The following is a 21,669-nucleotide window of genomic DNA, read 5'->3' on the forward strand; positions in this document are numbered from 1 at the left end:
GGAGTCCCGTTGTGGCACAGTGGTTAATGAATCCGACTAGGAACCATGAGGTTGCAGGTTCGGTCCCTGGCCTTGCTCAGTGGGTTAAGGTTCCGGCGTTGCCGTGAGCTGTGGCGTAGGTCGCAGACGCGGCTCGGATCCCGCGTTGCTGTGACTCTGGCATAGGCCGGTAGCTACAGCTCCGAATAGACCCCTAGCCTGGGAACCTCCATATGCCACGGGAGCAGCCCAAAGAAATAGCAAAAAGACAAAAAACAAAACAAAAAACCTTCCAACAGCACACGTCTTTTTCTCCCCTTCTGGCCTTCATGCTATCACTGTCACATATCTTACTTTTACATAAATTATAATCCTCACACTGTTATAATTTTTGTCTAAATAATTATCTTTTAAAGAGATTTAAATACCTAGGGAAAAAAAATCTTACCTATTGACCCATACAGTTACTATTTTTGGTGCTTTCCATTCCTTGTGCAAATTCATAATTTTAACTGGTAACACTTTCCTTCTGCATGAAGAATTTCCTTGAAAATTTCTTATAGGAAAAGGCTGTGGGTGATGAATCTTTCCAACTGTTTCAATTCTGAAAGTATCTTTATTATACCTTCTTTTTTGGAAACATAATTTTGCTGAGCATAGAATTTTAGATTTTTTTTTTTTAGTGCTTTAAGAATATTGCTCCAATGTCTTGTTTGCATTTTTCCCAATGAGAAATCTGCTGCCATCCTTATCTTTGTTCTTTTATACATAACATCCTTTTTTTTCTCCTTTGTGAGTCTTAAGGTATTTCAGACTGGCTGGTGGGAAAAAGCACTATTCCAGTCCCACGTGAGCACCTGATACTGTTCCCCCTAATCCTCTGGGGGGATTCTTTCCTTAGCCTCAAGTGGTTTCTTCACATGTACGCAATAGTCAGTGTCAATGGACTGATGGAAGGGGCCGGGCTGCAGATCTGAGTGCTCTGTCTGATTCTGTATATGCTTGGGTCTCCCTGGCCCCTCATCTCCACGTCTTCAAATCAGGGAGTTTTCTGGGTTCTGCTTTGCTTTTCCCTCATGAGTCATGGTGTGGAAAGTCCTGCCAGGCAGAAACTGGGCAACGGTAGGGTTCCTCTGGTTGATTTCCTCTCTTTCAGAGATCACTGTCCCTCACTGCCTGACGTCCAGCATCTTGCAAGCTGTTCAGTTCATATGTATTGTCCATTTGGCGGTTGTTTCACTCAGGAAGGTATATCTATGGCCTGTTACTCTAACTTGATCAGAACCAAAAGTCTGCTATGCTCATTTGACTGAAAGCCTAGGGCCTCCCAGTTGCATGCAGTGTACAGTGTGTCCCCCTTACAGGTCCCAGCTCTCAGGACAGGGAACATGTGCCTAGCACCCCGCTCCTCACATAGAAGGAACTTAGAAATACTTAACAATGACTCTTAACCAGCAGTCATGAACCAGCAGTGCTGGGTGCTTGCATTATGAATTAGGAAAGTTCCAACAGTGCTCATTTGAGGATCTGATTTGGGGAAAAAATTCTTTTGTGTATGAAAGCTCATTGATCCCATGCCTTATGCACAAAAGCTGACAGACTATGTTGAAAAGGTAGAAAGAATCAGAAAAAAAAATGTCAGCTGGGAAACAAAGGAGTTAAAGGTGAAAAAAGAGTTCAATTCCAAAATTCACTTCTCTTTGTACTCAGCCTGTATCTACTTCACTGCTAAGGGTTACTCTTGCAACATTCAGAGAAGTCAATGATTGCCAAGGCTCTTGTAGAAATAGCCAACCCAAGACTTTCTCACTATTTCCTGACATAAAGTGATAATGCTATTAAAAAATCAACCACCAAGTGCTAGGGAAACATTGATTTGTGGAGAGAAAGACTCTCAGAACCCAGAGGTTTCCACAAAACAGTTTGAGCACAGCAGTATTGGGATGGTGAACTCTTGCCTGGTCTAAATGCTGGAGGCTGCTGTGCATTGAGTCTCCCTCTACCAAGATCTGACATTAAGCAAGCCGCTAAGAAGAACTGACCACTTTTTGTGAGTGTCCATGTTGCAGAGGCATTTAAAGGCCTTTATCTCTTTCCCACTTGTAAGTGGGATAATATAGTGATATATAATCTTAAGTCCCAAAGGAATGCTACTAATTCCATGAAAATGGAATTACCAGAGATGTTCATCTCAACAGAAGCCACTCCATAGTCTGAGCTAGAAAACACATTCCCTTGAAAGCTCAGCTTTTTTTTGTCACATAGACACACTCTGCAGACCTGAAGCTCTCAACTCTATATAGCCAGGTCCTTTCTATTTGATCAGTGAGTCTGTGCTGTGTTCTGAAAATGACAGGCTATGACCCACTAGCAGGTCATGAAATCAGTTTAATGCATCATGACTAGCTTTTCATAAAGTGATGTAAAATAAATGAACTACTAAAGCACATCATAATAGTGAGGTGAGTACTGTTTCATGAACTTAATTCTTTCAATTCTGTGCATGTACATTTGTAAACACAGGGTGGTAATGAAAAGCATACCCTTTCCTTTAGGTCATGGTCAAAAGAGTTTGAAAGCCAGTGGTCCAGCAACTATGAAGGTGCTTTGTTCAACTCCTGGTGGAAGTGAGAATTAGTATAACCTTTGGCAATGATACAGATATCATTGAAATACTTGATCTAAGGAAACCATCTCAGGTATGCAAAAAAAAAAGTTAGGCACTAAAATCTTTTGTATAGCATAATTTGTAATAAAGAAAAAATTGACACATGAACTAATGGATTCATTGAATAAAGTACAGTTCATCTACAAGATAAATGGTACCAGCCATTAAAACTATGACAAAGGAGTGATCTGTAGGGGTATCTATAGTATCCATATCAATTCTTACTTGAAAAGGAGAGATTATAAGAACACAATGCATAGAAAAAATATACTGCAAATGACAGCAATCATCCCTGGGAAAGTATAATCATGGGACGTATTTTACTCTCTTCTTTATGTCTTTGTATTTTCAGAAATTTCTACAATGGACGTGCACTGCTTTTTTAATGGGTGAAAATCATACAATAAGTTTACTCAGCAAAGAAGCTGCCTTCCACAGATGACACTTCCTTTAGGCAACAGCAACAGACATTAAAGTTAGCAATCAAAAGAAGCGAGATTTAAACAGGGCAAATGTTTAAAGTAGAGGCAAGAATTAGGTGCCAGATGTAGCAGTGTCTTGATAAATTGTACAACGATTCCCTATTTGAGCCCTCTTCTCAAGACACTGTGTCCTAAACTACTCAACAAATGAGTCATCAAGATGGGCCTGGACAGGCTTTAGAGCCAACAAATACCACCAACCTTCTGAATGTGAGTAGCCTAGAGGTGCTGCCAGTGTTCTTTCTCCCCAAAAAGTAACAATAAAGTCAGATGTTAAAGTGCTCAGGGTAAAAAATAATAATAAAGCAAGGAAAGACCAAAGGGAATGTTTTGTGGATTAATCTCAAGTTCTAAGGGCAGGAAAGGCAAATGGATGCACAGGGCAGTCATTCACTGACTCAAACCATGATGTCCATCATCCCATCTGTCCATCTGTCCATCAGTCTGTCATTCAGACATTTTAGTCAGTCAACAGCTGCTTACTTATATGCCACACTACAGTCAGAAGGAGGGCTACAGTGATCAAAGACTGGGTCCCTGCCTGTTTGTAATAGAGAAGAGCAAATCTGACTCCATGTTGGAGCTGTTTCTTTTACTTTAACCTTTGTATTCTGTTGCTTTTGCTTCCAGTTAAGAATGTTGCCTGTAGCCTGAAATATACATGAGAGCCCATTCTCAAGGCTCTGACCTCTAAAGGTATGTTTCCATTTATTTAGAGATAAAAAGTTGCAGAACAGAGAATAACATTTGTCTTGTTGGAGGCTTACAGGAACATCGTGACCTGACCTATGTGGACAGCTGCAAGAACAAAAGATTCCGGGACCAACAAGTTGGTAACAGCCAGCCACACCCTCTCCCCTTTTAGTATAAAAGCCTGGATTCTCACTCAGGTAAGATGGTTCTTTGGGGCACTAGTCCACCATCTTTTCACTTTGCTCACTTTCCGAATAAAGTTGCCATTCCTCACCCCAACATCTCATCTCCCCATTTACTGGTTTGTGCGGTGATCAGTACAAGCTTGGACCTGTTAATGCTTTCTGCCCTCATAGTCCAACCTCAGTCTGTCCATTTCTGAAACAACAATAAATTAGAAGAGGTAACAGTGTCAAGTGCCTCCTACATGCCAAGCACCATGCTGCAGCCTTTGCCTTTATGAACCCAGTCACGCTGTGGGTCTCCTGCCTACAGAAGATGCCGTGTATGGAAATAGAACATAAAACACTTAGATGCTCATGCTTTTCCTTCAGCAAATATTTATGTCTCTACAAATAGCTCTGTGCTAGGTGTTGGGTGGATAGGGGATAGAGAGGGGAAGGGAAGGAACAAAAATGGAAATACATCCCTCTGTATCCATTTCATCTGAGTGCCTGCCTCAGGCAGCAGTGCAGGCAGGGTTAGTCCCTTCTCTTGGGTCTAATTCTGCCTTTTCCCTTCAATTCTTTCCTCCTATGCACCTTCACTGAACCCAGCCCAAGCATGTCCCAGTGTCCCTAGATGCATCACACACTTCCACAACTCCATCCTGTGTGCAGGGGTCCCTTTACCTGGCACTTTAACTGCCATTTCCTGGGTTCACAAATGAAGCATTTTATGCTTATTATCTCACACAACTTAACCCTCATGACTGCGACAAAAGAAAGCTTATCCTCATTTTACATACAGGAGAAATGAGGCATAGAGAAAGGATAATTTCCCCACAGTCACACCCAGGGTTTCTGGCTCCAAAACCCCAAAACGTGTGTTGAAAACATTTTTAAGAAGCAAGCTCTACTTAGATCTCCTGGCCATAAAAGAGGTGGTTTTCAGCACCATCTCAACAGCCCCCAAACTTGTCTACACTTCCCTCCTGGAGATCTCCTGCCTGCAGAAGATGCGGTGTATGGAAATAGAACTTAAAATGATGAGGTTCCTCATGCTTTTCTTTCAGCAAGTGTTTATGTCTCTACAAATAGCTCTGTGCTAGGTGTTGGGTGGATTTGGGGTGGAGAGAGGAAGGGAAAGAACAAAAGTGGAAATCAGGGCCCTCAACATCCACTGCTAAGGAGCTGCTGAGAAGCAAAACCATGTGAGGCAGCAGCGTCTGGAGGGATTCCAGGGCTGGATCCCAGCCAGGAAGGGCAGCCCTCCCTGGTCAGGTTCTCTTCTATAATATGGGGTGGTGGGTTGGTTCTGCACTGCAGGGTGTTCTGGGTGATAAAGAAGGGCTTGGCTGGGCAGGGCCACTGGACAGGTGGAAACCAGCCCCTGGCAGGGGCCTCTCAACTTTGTCAGTCACTTAGGAAGGTCACAATGAGCCATAGCCTATAGCTGCCTCGAAGGACCCACACTCCTGGCCCAGCTGCACCCCAGAGTCAGCTGGCATTTTATTCTCTATTCCCCTTATTCTTCTGGGGGACCTGCACATCATCCTCCTACCACAACCACCACCATGGACACAGAGTACACACCTGACTAACTGAAGTCCCCTTCACCATGGACACAATCCTTTCTCAGTCACCACAAGAGAAATAACCCGACTGGCTCTGAGATGAGAGAACACAGGAGGCGCTTGCCCGCTTCTACATGGCCCATGTAGGAGAAACCTCAGGCTCTGCCTGTGAGGGCTCAGTCCCTCCTTGTCTCTCCATAGACCCTGGCTCTGATGTCATCTCTCCAGAAATTCATCCTCCCCTTTCATTTTCTACAGCTGCCCTTGACTTGCTCTTGACCCCTTCTCGCTGAGGCTAAAATTCTTCAACCTCCCCTTCAGGTTCGGAGCTGCTATTTTTAGGCAAATACTCAGCCAAGTTCAAGGTTACATTCAGGACAAAGGCCCAAGAGAGGCTCCCCCTCCCCCTCACTCCTGTAATGCCTGCATCTGGCCCATATGGAGGTGAGGCAGTATAGTCCCTGGGCATCACCCACATGGGGTTGTCACCTGGGGCTGAACCTCAGATGCCACCAGAGCTGATGCCTACAGCCCTGTCATGCCACTAGGTCACAGGTCCACAACCACGCAGGTCCCCTGTCCTGCCCTCAGAGACCCCAATTGGGTCCTCCTTCTCACCAGACTCCTGCATCCGGCACTCCACATGTGCCTCTATTCCCGGGGTTGTAAGGGAATAAGGAACAGATCCCAGCTGTTCTTAGGGCCCCCTTAACTCTCCAGACATTTCAGCATTTCTTACACCTAATACCCCTCACTGCACGATCCAGTCTGAGGTCTGTTCTGGGGATATTCTAAACACTCTCTCCATGCTTGGCCCAGCCCCATCTAACTCCTTCCCGGGGTAGGAACCCCTGGGGTCATTTCCTGCATTCTTCCCAAGGGATTAAAACATTGGAGCAGAGCTTTGATTCTCTGACCCTCAATGGCCTTTTCCTATACTGTCGACAGCCACCACCAAGCCTCAAGCTATTTACTAAGGGCTTCCACAGCTAAGCATTTTATAAAAATGGTCTGTGTCAGTCCTTGCAGCTTCATAGAAGATGGACATGCATAGACGACAAGGTTAAGTCATGTACCCAGGGTCACAAGGACGGGTGGGATTTCCACTTTGCTCCAAAGCCCACTGGCCACATGATCCTCCCCCACACATGCTATAACATGCAGGCCTGGCAGGAATGGTAAGCCTTGGGGCCCTTGGGGGCTCACCATGCCTCACCATGCCTCCGGTGCACTCTCGGCAGTCCTGCAGGCAGCTGACATTCTCCCAGGTACTGTAGGCCTTCAGCCCCGCTCACCTGCAGCGAGCGACTGTTGACAAGCTCCTTCCCAGAGAAGATGTCCTTGTCCAAAAGGACACCAGCATACCTGAAAGACAAGCAGAAACATGGGATGGATACAGAAGTGCCCCCAGCACATATATTCATGAGGGACATTGGTCTTATGATATCTGGGTTTTGGTGTCTGGCTCATGCTCCTAAAATTAGTTAGAAATTTTTCCCTTTTCTGAGTTTGTGTAAAATCAGTATGCTTTCTTAAATATTTGGTACATTTCACCTGTAATGCCAGACAAAGCTATTTAGGTTTTCTATTTCTTTTTGTGTCACTTTTGGTACTATATATCTTTTAAGTACTGTGCCTATCTCATATATGTTGTCAGATGTGTTGGCATTACACTGACATTGCATCAAAACAATAAGAACTACAATACTTAACTTTATCCTTTCAATGTCTATGGGCTGTATATGATGTCCTCTCTTTATTCTGGATACTGGTAATTTGTGTCTATTTTCTTCTGCATCCTTCTAGCTAAAGGTCTTTCTATTTTATTTATTTATTGAAAGGAAAAAAAATAGTTTTGGGCTTAATTATTTTTTCTTTATCTAACCATTTCTTATTTCATTGATTTCTGCCCTCATTTTTATTATTCTGTCTACTTACGTTGGGTTTAATTTATTCCTCTTTTCCTAGCTTCTTAAAATAGAACTTTACACCACTGGCTTTAGACTTTTCTTCTTTACTAATGTAAGCATTTATTTTTTGAATCTAATAAATTTTGCTTGTAGAGAAGTTTCATATTTACAAAAAAGCTGAATAAAAAGAGTTTCTTTATGCTCACCCACTCCCAGTTACTAACACTCCCATTACTGACATCTTGCATTAATGTAGTCCATTTTATAATAGATGAACTGATATTGATATGTAGTCATTAACTAAAGTCCATATTTTGCATTTGGGTTTGTTCTTTGTGTTCTAAAGTTATACAGGGTTTGATAAATGTATGTCATGTCTTTGCCATTACAGTGTCCTATAGAATATTTCACTACCTAAATATCCATGTTCCACCTATCCATCCCTCCCTCTTCCCTGAACCCTGGCAACCACCGATCTTTTTACTGTCTCTATAGTATTGCCTTTTCCAGAAAGTCACACAGTTGGAATCTTATAGTATTTAGGCTGTTCTGACTGGTTTCTTTCACACAGCAATTTAAGTATTATATTTAAGTATCTTCCATGTATTTTCAAGGTTCAATAACTCATTTCTTTTTAATGGAAGCATTTAAAGGTACACGTTTTCTCTGAGCACTGCTTTAGTTCCATACCACAAATTTTGATGTGCTGTTTCGTTTTCATTTTGTTCAAAATATTTTCTAATTTCTCTTGTGGTTTCTTCTTTGGCCTATAAAGTATGCATGTTGTTTAGTTCCCTAATATGTAAGCATCATTACAGACATTTTCCTGTCATTAATTTTTAATTTAATTCTAATCAGAGAACACATGTCATATTATTTCAGTCATTTTAAATCTACATGGTATCTACTGATAAATGTTCTATGTGCACTTGAAAAGAATGTGTAGTCTTCTCTTATTGGGTAGAATGTTTAACAAATGTCATTTAGGTCAAGTTTGTTAGTAATGTTGTTCACATAATTTATATCATTACAGGTCTTCCATCTGTTTATTATATCAATTACTGAGAGAAGGATAAATGTCTGCTGCTATAATTTTGGATATGTTCATTTTTCCTTTCAGTTCTTTCCATTTCTGCTTCATGTCTTTTGATGCTATTTTGTGGAATCCATACAGATTTAGACTGTTATGTCTTAATGAATAGACTGCTTTATCATTATGAAGCGATCCTCTTTCTCTCTGGTAATATTCCTTCTTCTGACGTCTACTTTATCTTCTATTTGTATATCTACTTCAGCTCTTTTATGGTTAATGTTTGCAAGTGCAAATTTTTCACTTTATTACTTTAACCTATTTGCCTTCAATTTTAAGTGAATTTCTTGTAGAAAGCATCTAGCTCAGTCTTAATGTATCATGTCTAAAATCTGAAAATAAGAGTGTTTAAATCATTTACACACAATTGTAATTATTAATGTGATTGAGTTTAAAACTATTACCTTGCAATTTTCCCCCTATTTACTCCATATGTTCTTTGTTCCCTTTCCCTCTGCTCCTGTCTTCCTTTGATTAATTGAATAAACTTTAGTATTCCATTGTTAGATTTTTAACTGTGTTACTCATTTTTTTCAGCAATTTTTTTCTATAGCCTAAAACATGCATCTTTAACATGTCATATTTCCCCTCAAATAATGTTATACCACTTCAAGGAAAAATGTTAAGAACCTTACAACAATACAATATGTAATTCCTTTCCATTCTCCCATCCATTATGTCACTGTTGAGGCAAAAATATATGCTACATATATTATAAACTTCATTGCTATTTTTCTTTAAACAATTTTTTTCCTTATCAACATTACTGAGGATTAATTTATTCCCAATAGACTGCATTATTAAAAGCACACCATTTATAGGGTTTTGACAACTCTATGTACTCAGGAGAATATCACCACAATCAAGCTACAGAATATTTCTAATGCTTTCCAAAAAATGCCTCATCTCTTTTTGCAGGCCATCTCTCCCTCCATTCCCATCTCCAGACAACCACTGACCAGCTCTTTGTCTCTGCAGATTAGATTGCATTTTATGTAAATCAGATTCGATAGTGTGTGTTACATCTTACTTCTTTCAATCCTTGAGATTCATCCATTCGTATTGCACTCTGTATCTGTGGTTGTTTCTTTTTGTTGCTAACTAGAATTCCATTCTATGTAATGTATGTATTATATTTCTTACATGCATTCACTTGTTGATGAACATTTTGGTTGTTTCCACTTTGGAGCTGTTACAAATAAAGCTGCTATGAGAATTCATGCAAAAATCTTACAGCCACATATGTCTTCATTTCTCTTGAGTAAATATGTAGGAGTGAAGTGACTGGGTCACATGGAAGATGTATTTTTAACTTTTTAGGAAACTGCCAAACAATTTTCCAAAGTAATTGCACAATTTACATTCCCCCCTGCTGGGGGGAATCCTAGTGTTTGTGAATCCTAGTTGTGAATCCGCATGCCTACCAACCAGCAGTCTTTGCAGTCCTTTTAATTTGATTCATTCTAGCGGATATGTAATGGTAACCTTCATGGTTTGAATTTGCACTCCCTGAGTAACTAATAATCACCAACACCTTTCATGTGTCTATTGGCTGACCATTCACATTTCTTCTCTTGTTAACTAGCTATTTAAACATTTTGCCTGTGTTCTATTGGCTTGCTCATCTTATTTTTAGTTGAATTTTATTTTTACTGTTCTTTACATATTCTGAATAACACCCCATTGTCAGAGGTACCTATTACAAGCATTTCCTCCCATTCTGTGGCTTGTCTTGAAGACCAATTTTGGCTTAAGGTATTTGCCATCTTCCATCCATAGAATAATCTTGTGATGTCTAAATATCCTTATTTTCTCAATGAAACCTGCACATGCAAAAGATATTGTATTGGGTCTCATCCTACAGCAAATAGGAAAGAGTATCCAACCATTTAACTGAAGCTATTGAGTGGAGGTGAATTGACAAGACATGGAAACTATCATTTATTTGTTTAATTGCACTTGGGTGAAAAGAAACCTAACTGTATTGAGCAACTACTATACGCAAAGAACTTTGGCATTTATCATCCAACTTGGTCCTTAAAACAACATTATGAAATAGAAAATCATATCCTTGCAAATGGGGAAACCGAGGCACAACTAAAGTTGCATACCTAAGGTTTCATATGTTTTAAGACCAAGATAGGATCTGAATCCAGGGCTCTCTAGTCCTAAATACAATGTTCTTTTCATTATAAGTAATGTGTGTATCAGGGCCCTGAGGAAGTTAATAGCATGCTAAATCTATGCTATAGTGTAACCATCCATATCCTGGGCTGTGGCTTCAATACAATGACTCTCAGAGAATCCAGATCTGGTCACTTAAAAAAATGTATATATGATTTCCCTCTGACCTCTCCAAACACACACACACACACACACACACACACACGCACACGCATGAGCACACGCATGAGCACACACACACACACACACACACACACTCATACAACCCTAGATGTTCTCCAGGGTAGACACAGGCGGGAAAATAAGAAAGAAATCTGCTAAAAAATATGTAAACAACCTAAATGTCCACGGACACATGAATGGATAAAGATGTGGTACCTTTGTATAATAGAATATACCCAGCCATGAAAAAGAATGAAATCATGTCTTTGCAGCTACATGGATGACCTAGAGATTATCATACTAAGCGAAGTTAGTCAGACGGAGAAAGGCAAATACTATATAATATCACTTACATATGGAATCTAAAATATGATACAAATCAACATATCTACAAAACAAAAACAGACTAATAGACATAGAGAAGGGACTTGTAGTTGCTGGGGGCGGGGGAGTTTTGGATTAGCAGAGGCAACCTAGTCTATATAGGATGGATAAATAACAAGGTCCAGTTGTATAGCACAGGGCACTATATTCAATATCCTGTGATAAATCATAATGGAAAAGAATATGAAAAAGAACATAAAAGAGGAAGTCAGCTAAGAAAATAAAGAATGGTGAGACTCTCTCAGCAGAGAGCTGGTGCAATTACTTTGTGATGCTGGCCTGTGATGTTACTTAACACTGACAGGACATGGGCCCTGCTGAGGGAAGAGCCGTCATCTGCCAGACAGTCCCTTGAGGGGTTAACCACTGTCACACCCTCTCATCTGCTTGCCAAGGAGATCTGAGAAACCCTTCTGTGCTCAGGGTGTGTACGAGCCCAGGAGGTACATGTCTTAAGAAAGTCTGATATAAGAAGTTCAGAGAGGCCCAGAGATCAATTAGGAAATAGGGATTCTGTACCAAAAATAGTCCTCATTTCCAAACCTGTTTATTTAACAGGGAATTCTCTAGAAATGCAAAGTATTGCTTATAGGTTACATCCACGTGAAGTAGTTCAGCCCACCATCAAGGCAAGATTCATGAGACGTGCAGTCAGAATAGCTCTAAAACAATCAAGTCAGCAAGCAGGCAGAATTCAATTTACAAAAATCTGTATTACATAAAGAGTAAACAAGACTTTCTGGCAATCAGATAGCAGGATTCTATTAAAAACACAGTTCAGTAGTATTATAAATAGTACTAGAAATTCTATAAAGACAATATATGGTAATATAAAATTTTTAAGTTATTTTAATTGAAGTATAGTTGATTTACAATGTGTTAATTTCTGGTGTACAGCAAAGTGATTCACGTATATACATATATATTTTTTTTCTATTAGTTTATTACAGAATATTGAATGTAGTTTTCTATGCTATACAGTAGGACCTTGTCATCTATTTTCTATCCAGTACTTTGCACCTGCTAATCCCATACTCCCAGTTTATCTCTTCCCCACCTCCTTTTCCTTTTTGTAATCTTAAGTTTGTTTTCTATGTCAGTGAGTCTGTTTATGTTTTTCATATGGTTATGAATAGTCTTCATTTAGCGGAGGAACCCTAAGGGGCTTAACTATCCTTTGATAAGGACAGGACTTCGGTGAATTTCTGAAGCTATGAAATATCATTCTACCTATTCATTTATTCAACAAATATTAATGAGATCTCTCACTTTGTGCCAGTACAGTTTCAGGTAGGTGCTATCCACTAAAAATCAAAGAGAGGAGTTCCTGTTGTGGCTCAGCGGAAATGAATCTGACTAGCATCCAGGAGGATGTGGGTTCGATCTCTGGCCTTCCTCAGTGGGTTAACGATCCAGCATTGCCATGAGCTGTGGTGAAGTTTGCAGATGTGGCTCGGATCCCACATTGCTGTGTGGCTGTGGTGTAGTCTGGCAGCTACAGCTCTGATTTGAACACTGGCCTGGGAACTTCCATATGTCACGGGTGTGGCTCTAAAAAACAAACAAACAAACAAAAAACAAAAAAAAGAGAGAGAGAGAAATTTGTTGAGTTGTCATGAGGCACTGAATGAGTTACTCCAGGTAAAAACCTTAGGTGAGTCTCTGGTACATGATATGCAATGAATGTGTGTTAGCCACTGTCTTAATTTTATCATTGCAAATGTTGAGCGAAAAGAGAATGCCTAAATCCAGTATAAAGACAGCAGCACGATGGTGTTGTGGCCCCTCCTGGCCTGGAACCCATCCTGGTCTGTAGAGCTGACCATGTGGGCTGGAATACATAACAGGAAAGGCAAGCCCCAAATACTCCTCCTGGTTGGCACATCACAAATACTGATCTTTTCAAAAAGCTGTTGGTCACTTTCTATGTTAAGAAGTTCATTTTTGTAGCAAATCCCATGAGATGATTCCAAGGGGGGATGTCAGTGACCAAGGCCCTGTGCAGCCAGTGCTCAACTCCACTTTCACAAGGCATAATTTCTGCTTCAGTGACCATCAGAATGCTTAAATGCCAAGCTTCAAACAACCTCATGGCCAAGAGTGATGTAGTCACACAAAGTAAGTTCATTCAGTTTAGTTGAAGCACCCCATGCAGGTGCTCTTAGCTATGGAGATGCCAAATTAAGTTTCCATAATTCCTATGCTCAAAGGATTCATAACCACAAACCAAGAGTCACGGTGCCATGATAAGAGGGGCCCAAGTTTCCTGCTCCAAGAAGCTTATATTTGGCTCCGTGTTCCAAGAGGGGCCCAGAGGAGAAGGTGGCTTGGAGGAGGTGACAACCTCAACTGTGTCTCCAAGGATGAGTGTTAACTATCAGGTGACAGGAGGCAAGGATGTGAGGAGTAAGTGGCGGGGTTGGGTGGGAGGCTGCCTGTAAGAAAGGCTGAAGCGGGGAAGAGGCTGAGCCTGGGGTGGAGGACAGAAGAGATGACAGGTGAGGGATAGGGAGGCAAGGTCAGGTGCCCCAAGGCTTGAGTTGAATCCAACACAGAAGGCACAGGGAGGCTGCAGGAGGGTCCCAGCAAGCAGGGGGAAACTCAGATTCCATCTCAGGTCTGGTTGCCTATAGAGGGCAGATTGGACAAGGGCCAGGCTGGACATGGGAGGCAGGGAGGTGAGAGAGGGAGCTGGGGAGGGTTTAAGTGGGATTCTGGGGAGGGAGGGAGGGCTTTGATGACTTCTATGTAGGAGGAAAACTCTGCAGAATGTGGTCACTGGCAGGATGGGGGTAGAAAGTTGGAGGCATCTTGGGGCAATGGCCACAGGAACAGCTGGCTCTTATGGAACGTTTATTCATACCACAGTCACTAATTACTGTCACAGTTGGTGAGTGACAACATAGAGGGCATCAGCCCGAATGTCCAGTAAGACCTGAATGCCAGGACCCACAGGCGGGGTACTGAGCCAGGATGCACGCAGGACACCAGAGCCTCCACAGTGGGAAGTGGGCCTCGGATGCCCTGGGGCCAATGGGAAGTTAATAACTGTTCCAAGGATGGGTACCCACAGCCAAACAGAAGACAGGAATCCTCCCTGGCCACTCAGCCACCCAGGCATGGCTGTGATCACTCTCTTGGCTGCCAAGTGCTCAGGGCCCAGAAAGGTGTCTGACACACAGGCGGTATGATGTGGGGAGGAGAGGCGGCCCTGCAGCTCTGAAGAAAGTGAGCCAGGAGGAGAGCCAGGCCCCATCCTCCTGGAGCTGGCTCTGCCCAGCAGCTAAGCAGCCAGTGGGGAGATGGGTCTTATCTCTTCTAGAGCAAACAGGTGCCAAAGGACATCTGGTTCTACCCCCTCCTGGTCAAGGCCAAGAGAAAGGTGTGGGGTGGGGTGGGGATGGGGGACTCACTCAGGGCCAGGCAGCTCCCCACCTGCCACCGTCTCCAGGCTTGCAGAGGCAATGGGAAAGGAAAAGGATCGGGAACTGGGTCGGCTTGCCAAGCTGCTCTCATCACACCCCAGATGAGGCCAGATAAGGCATCACCAGGTCCATGTGGCAGGGACCACTTCTGACTCCAGCAGGACTGCCAGATTCAACAAATGGAAACAGAGCACGCCCAGGAAATTTTGAATTTCATATAAACACATAATTTTTAGTTGAAGTGCTATCTGAAGTTCAGAGTTAACTGGGAGACAATGTTTTACCTGGCAGCCCTACTAGCAAGGTGCCGTGTGGTTGCTGAAGATCTAAACATGCATGATGTGCCCTGGAAGAAGCCTGCCCACCCACCCCCTGCCCCACTTCCGTGACCTTCTTTTACCTGTGACGTGAAGCACTGGATATTTGTGCTTTTGTCACATTAGATGGGAGGATAGGCAAGGTTGATGACACAGGTGATGGCCTCTTTTTCCTGCCCACTTAATTCCGGACACATACACTTGAAGGTTTGGATTCTTATGAGTGTTCCCCAGCACTTGAGTGGAACCCAGTGCATTGAAAAAACATCTAACCTGTCAAACTTCAAGTTACTCATATCCTGACGCTGAAGCCACTTCATTGGCAGAATTACATCCATAGGAACCGGGAGGTGGGACCCAGAACCAACGTTTGATAACTTCGGTTTTTAAAAAGTGGGGTATTGGGAGCTCCCGTCGTGGTACAGTGGAAAAGAATCCGACTAAGAACCATGAGGTTGTGGGTTCGATCCCTGGCCTTGCTCAGTGGGTTAAGGATCTGGTTTGCTGTGAGCTGTGGTATAGGTTGCAGACATGGCTTGGATCCCGCATTGCTCTGGCTGTGGCATAGGCCAGCAGCTGTAGCTCTGATTAGACCCCTAGCCTGGGAACCTCCATATGCTGAGAGTGCAGCCCTCAAAAGCAAAAAAAAAAAAAAAGTGGGGCATTGAGTGGGAGAGGTACTTAGCATTAAATTGTGTCATGTAACAATCAGTTTCAGAGTTCTGGCTGTGACGCAGAGGGTTAAGGATTCAGCATTGCCACAGCTGTGGCATGGGTCAGCAACAGTGGCTCGGATTCAATTCCTGGCCTGGAAACTTCCATATGCCGCACCCGACCAAAACAAAAAAAAAAATTCATTAAACTCTTCACTGTTTGGAGAAGAGACAACAGAGGTGGTAAATGAGAGAGAAACAGGAAAGCCAGGCTATGTCACAGAAACACCGCCTTCCCCCCCCCAACACAGACAACCTCATCCTGCATTTGAGGCAGTTCATCCTGGAGATTCCTATAACCAGATTTTCAGTGGATCAACCCCCTGCTGCAATGCAGGGATAGCAGGAAAGAAAATAAGGAGAGAGGTAGTGCCCACTGTGGCTCAGCAGTAAAAAATCTGACTATCCATGAGAACGTGGGTTCAACCCCTCGTGGGTTGAGGATCCGGCATTGCCAAGAGCTGTGGTGTAGGCCCCAGATGTGGCTCGGATCTGGCTTTGCTGTGGCTGTGGTATAGGCTGGCAGCTACAGCTCTGATTAGACCCCTAGCCTGGGAACCTCCATATGCTGTAGGTATGGCCCTAAAAAGACAAAGAAAGAAAGAGAGAGAAAAGAAGGAAGGAAGGAAGGAAAGAGAGAGAGAGAGAAGGAGAAAGAAAGAAAGAAAGAAAGAAAGAAAGAAAGAAAGAAAGAAAGAAAGAAAGAAAGAAAGAAAGAAAGAAAGAAAGAAAAAGAGAAAATAAGTAGAGGACAACAGAGCCATGATGGGGACACTGTTCCAGGCCAGAGACCAAAGAAGATCAAGAAAATCAGCTTGGTGAGGGCGTGTGTCCCTGTTCTACTCCGTCTCACCTACACATGGCACAAGGTAAGGGTGCCATGATTTTTTTTTTACTAGTTAATTTCCATTTATTACCATTCCTTTCTCTCTTGAAACCTAAAACTGGAACTGTGATCTCTTTTTCTCTGATGTTGGCCTTTGAGGAGTGCCTCTCTAAAATCAAGAGAAACTTTCATATTAATTAAGAGTGCCAAAACAGTTCTTACAAAATCAACTATGTGAAGCTTAAATCAATCTAAAAAATACAAATGCAGCTGAACAAAATGGAAACATGCAGATACATATAATGCTCTTGTTACATATAAAAATAGGTGTGTATATATGTATATATAAATTTATATATACATATGTACAAACACATATTGTTAAATATATGAACTTATACATGTGGAATATATAGTGCCTTTTGGTTCTATGGTCTGGTAAATTCTTGTGTCATGGATGTGTAAAAGGCAGTTTAAGAAGTGAATGTACAGATAGCCTTGCCTCTTCAGAATAGTTACAAGTTCTACTGGGCAAAAAATTCAAAGAAAAATTTTGTTTGCCTTTGGCATGCATGCAAAATATTTGTAGGTTTCACTGTCAAGTTATTTTGATCCAACATAAATTTTCATGATACTTTAATACTGCTGTTTCCTAACTGTTAGTGAAATTTATTTCCAGGTCACCCTAGGAAACTCCCTAAAAAGTTACTGTGGTTCTCAACCCTGGCTGTTCATAAGAATCTCCAAGGAGCTTAAGTACACACACTCTGGATTCCTTGGGATGCTCCCTAGATCAGGTGAATTCGCATTATGGGAGGGGGTGCAGAGAGTCTGTAGTTTTTTAAAAGCACATTAGAGAACCACTGAAGACCAGACTATGTGTCAAGAACTATCTGGCTTAACTGAAGTAGGGCTGGAGGGGTGAAACCAAAATGCATATATGGGGTGAGGAACGCTTTGCAGAGAGTTAGCAGCAACTTCAGATAGAGTCAATAAGGTTAAAGGAAATGTCACAGGGCTAAGATATAAAAGGACACCAGAGACTTCTGCTCCATTAATAATAGCAAGGAAAAATGGATGAAATGAAAATCACATTTTCTCAAAGAGCTGTCAAAGAACAAAGGCTAGAGGAAGCCTTGATGAACTGAATTCTGGGGAGGGGCCAGCACTTTTTAGTTGATTGGATGTTGTGAGAAAGGAGCAGAGAACTTGAAGACAGATCCATGGACATTATCCAAATTGAAGTATAGAGAACAAAAGAACATAACCTCAGTGACATGCAGGACAATATGAAGCAGGTTAACCTCTGTATAGGAAGGAAAAAAATAATGGGGCAGTACAAACACTTGAAGGAATAATAGCCAAAATATTTCCAAATTTGATGAAAAACTTTAACCCACAGATCCCAGAGGCTCAACAAACAGCACAAACACACAAAACCACAAAACCACACCTAGGCCAACATAATCAAACTCTGAAAATCAAAGAAAAAGAGAAAATCTTAAAAGCAGTTAAAGTGGAAGTTGGACAGCTGCATGTAAATCAATGAAGTTAGAACACACCCTCACGTCATGCACAAAAATAAACTCAGAATGGCTTAAAAACGTAAACATAAGATGTAACCACCTAGAAGAGAACATAGGCAAAACATTCTCTGACATAAATTGTACAAAAGTTTTCTTAGGTCAGTCTCTCAAGTCAATAGAAAGAAAAACAAAAATAAACAAGTGGAACCTAGTCAAACTTACAAGCTTTTGCACAGCAAAGGAAACTATTAAAAAATGAAAAGATAACCTGTGGGATGGGAGAAAATATTTGCAAATGATGCAACTGACAGGGGATTAATTTCCAAAATACACAAACAACTAATACAACTCAACAACAAAAAAACAAACAACCCTATCAAAAAATGGGCAGAAGATCTAAATACATATTTTTCCAAAGAAGACGTACAAATGGCTAAGAGGCACATGAAAAGATGCTCAACATTGTGAAATACTAGAGAAACGCAAATCAAAACTACAATGAGATACTGCCTCACACCAGTCAGAATGGCCATCATTAATAAGTCTACAAATAACAAATCCTGGAGAGGGTGTGGAGAAAAGGGAACCCTCCTACACTGCTGGTGGGAATGTAAATTAGTGCAGACACTATGGAAAACAGTATGGAGGTTCCTCAAAAAACTAAACATAGAGTTGCACATATGATCCAGCAATCCCACTCCTGGGTATATACCCTAAATAAAATTATAATTCAAAAAGATACATGCACCCCTACATTCATAGCAGCACTATTTACAATAGCCAAGACATGGAAACAACCTAAATGTCCATCAACAGAGGAATGGATAAAGAAAATATGGTACATACGTACAATGGAATATACCCAGCCATCAAAAAGAATGAAATCATGTCATTTGCAGCTACACAGATAGACCTAGAGGTTACCATACTAAGCAAAGTAAGTCAGAAAGAGAAAGACAAGTACTAAAGATATTGCCTATATGTGGAATCTAAAATATGAAACAAATCAACATATCTATGAAACAAAAACAAACTCACTGATATAGAGAACAGATTTATGGTTGTCAAGGAGGAAGGAGATGGGGAGGAAAGGAGTGAGAGTTGGGATTAGCAGATGCAAACTAGTATATATGTGATGATTAAAGAACAAGGTCCCACTGTATAGCACAGGGAACTATATTCAATATCCTGTTACAAACCAAAATTGAAAAGAATATAAGAATATATATGTATAACTGAATCACTTTGCTATACAGAAGAAATTAACACATTCTTGTAAATCAAATATACCTCAAAAAATTTTCAAGTAGTTAAAGTGGGACTATATAAGAACTATAGAGAAGTATCCAGGAAATTGATGGCTGTTTTCTTACAAGAATCAAGGAATCAAGAATCCTATAGAGCAACATCATTTAGGTACTCAAAGAAACATAAACTATCAGTCTAGAATTCTGTATATATTGGTAATGTATTTTGAAAAAATAGAAATAAAGGCTATCTCAAAAAACAAAGATGGGGAGAATTCATCACTAGCAAAACAATTCTACAAGAAATGTTAGAAGTTCTCCAGGCAGAACAAATATGGTATCAATTAGAAATCTGGACCTATACAAGTAAATTTGAAATGATGGAAATTCAGTAAGTAAAGGCAAAATAAAATTAAATATTACTTATTTTTAATTGCTCTAAAATGTAACTTTATACAAAAAATAGGGGCACTGTATTGAATGTTTGCAGCATATTTAAAAGTAAATTATGCAACAACAATAGCAGAGAAAAGAATGGGAGAAAGGAGTTGGGAATACACTGTTTAAGGTCCTTACCCTACAGGGTAAGCTGTGTAATAGATCAACATAGTCTCTAATTCACTAAAGATGTACACTGTAAATCCTGGGTAAACAATTGAAACATTTTCCAAAAAAATATAAATAATGTCAATAAAAGAGATAAAATGGAATGATAAACAGTATTTAATTAATCCAAGAGCAGGCAGGGGGAAAAGGAAAAGGGAACAAAAAACAGATGGAGAAAATAAAAATCAGCCATCAATATGTATTTTAATCCAAACATATTCAATAACCACTTTACATGCAACTGGTTTAAACATACCAGGTAAAAGTCAGATTTTCAAACTGGATTTAAAAATCAAAACCCAACCCTACTCTGTTTTACAATGAAACCCACTTAAAAAAATACAGCCAGGTTAAACATAAGTATAAGAAGCAATATGTGCCATGAAAACACTAAACAAAGGAAACCCGGAATAGCCAGCTTAATATGCAAAAATAGACTTCAGGAAAAGAAATGCTTTGGGGGTTAAGAGAAAAATTATGTAATGATAAAGGGGTCCATTCTCCAAGAAAATATAATAATCCATGTATGTACATGCCTCTAAAAAAGTCAAAATACTTGAGACAAAAACTACTAAAACTGAAAGGAGAAACAGACAATTTTATAATTGTAGTTGGAAGTGCCAGCCCCTTTCTCTCAACCACTGATAGACAAGAAGGCAGAAAATCAATAAAGATGTGTGTGGTCTGCAGAGCACAACTTAACCTAATTGACATTTATAGAACTACCATCCCAACTATGACAACATACATGTTCTTCTCAATGTGGAATGTGTTAAGTGTGTGTGTGTGTGTGTGTGTGTGTGTATTCTGGGCCTTAAGTTTGAAAGTACCAAATCCTTCATGTGAAAGTATTCTTGGACCACGACAGCATTTCTAAATAATCAAAGCAGTCAAAGCAGAAGTCTCAAGGAAAACTGTCAACTATTTTGAATTGAATGAAGTGAAAATGAAAATACAACTTATCAAAAGCGGGGGAGGGGGCGTTTCCTGTCATGGCTCAGCAGTAACAAACCCAACTAGTATCCATGAGGATGCAGGTTCGATCCTTGGTATCGCTCAGTGGGTTAAGGGTTGGTGCTGCTACCAGCTGCAGTGTAGGTTGCAGACGTAGCTCAGATCCCCAGTTGCTGTGGCTGTGGCATAGGCCAGCAGCTGCAGCTTCAATTTGACCCCTAGCCTGGGAACTTCCATATGCCACAGGTACAGCCCTTAAAGAAAGAAAGAAAAAATAAAGGTAGAGGAATGCCACTAAAGCAATAGAGAGAAATTTTAGTACTAAATGGTTAGACAAAAAGAAAGGTCTCAAAGCAGTAACTTAACCTCTCACCTTAAGACAGAGAGAGCAGGAGAGAGAGGGAGGGGAGAGAGAGAGAAGAGAGAGAGAACAAATTAAAGTCAAGCAAGTAGAAGAAAGAAATACTAAACATTTCTTTTAATTGTTTCAAAGAGCAGATATTTTAAAATTGAAGGCAGAAAACATTAGAGAAAATCAATCACATCAAATATGTTTTTTTGGAAAAGGAGTGCAATTGATAAACCCATGCAAACTGATGAAGGGAAGGAAGACAGAACAGAAGATCAGGAATGAAAGAGGGAAAATAACTACTGATTCCACAGCCATTAAAAGGATGATAAGGGAATGCCACAACCAACACTAACTGCCATAAGTTTGACAAATTAGATGAAATACACAAAAAGCCATTTGAGAAGAAATAGATAATC

The 21,669-nt window shown here is 40.8% G+C and overlaps 1 protein-coding gene across 1 annotated transcript in view; it reads right to left on the reverse strand.

Moving 5' to 3' along the window:
• ACOXL (acyl-CoA oxidase like) overlaps nt 1–21,669 on the reverse strand; it is a 362,457-nt gene that overhangs the window by 149,649 nt on the left and 191,139 nt on the right. Inside the window, 2 exon segments of the mRNA XM_047781208.1 lie at nt 6,774–6,849; nt 6,851–6,922. Coding sequence (XP_047637164.1) covers nt 6,774–6,849; nt 6,851–6,922 — 148 coding nt within the window.

The sequence above is a fragment of the Phacochoerus africanus genome, chromosome 5 (assembly GCF_016906955.1).
Source record: "Phacochoerus africanus isolate WHEZ1 chromosome 5, ROS_Pafr_v1, whole genome shotgun sequence".
Taxonomy (NCBI): domain Eukaryota; kingdom Metazoa; phylum Chordata; class Mammalia; order Artiodactyla; family Suidae; genus Phacochoerus; species Phacochoerus africanus.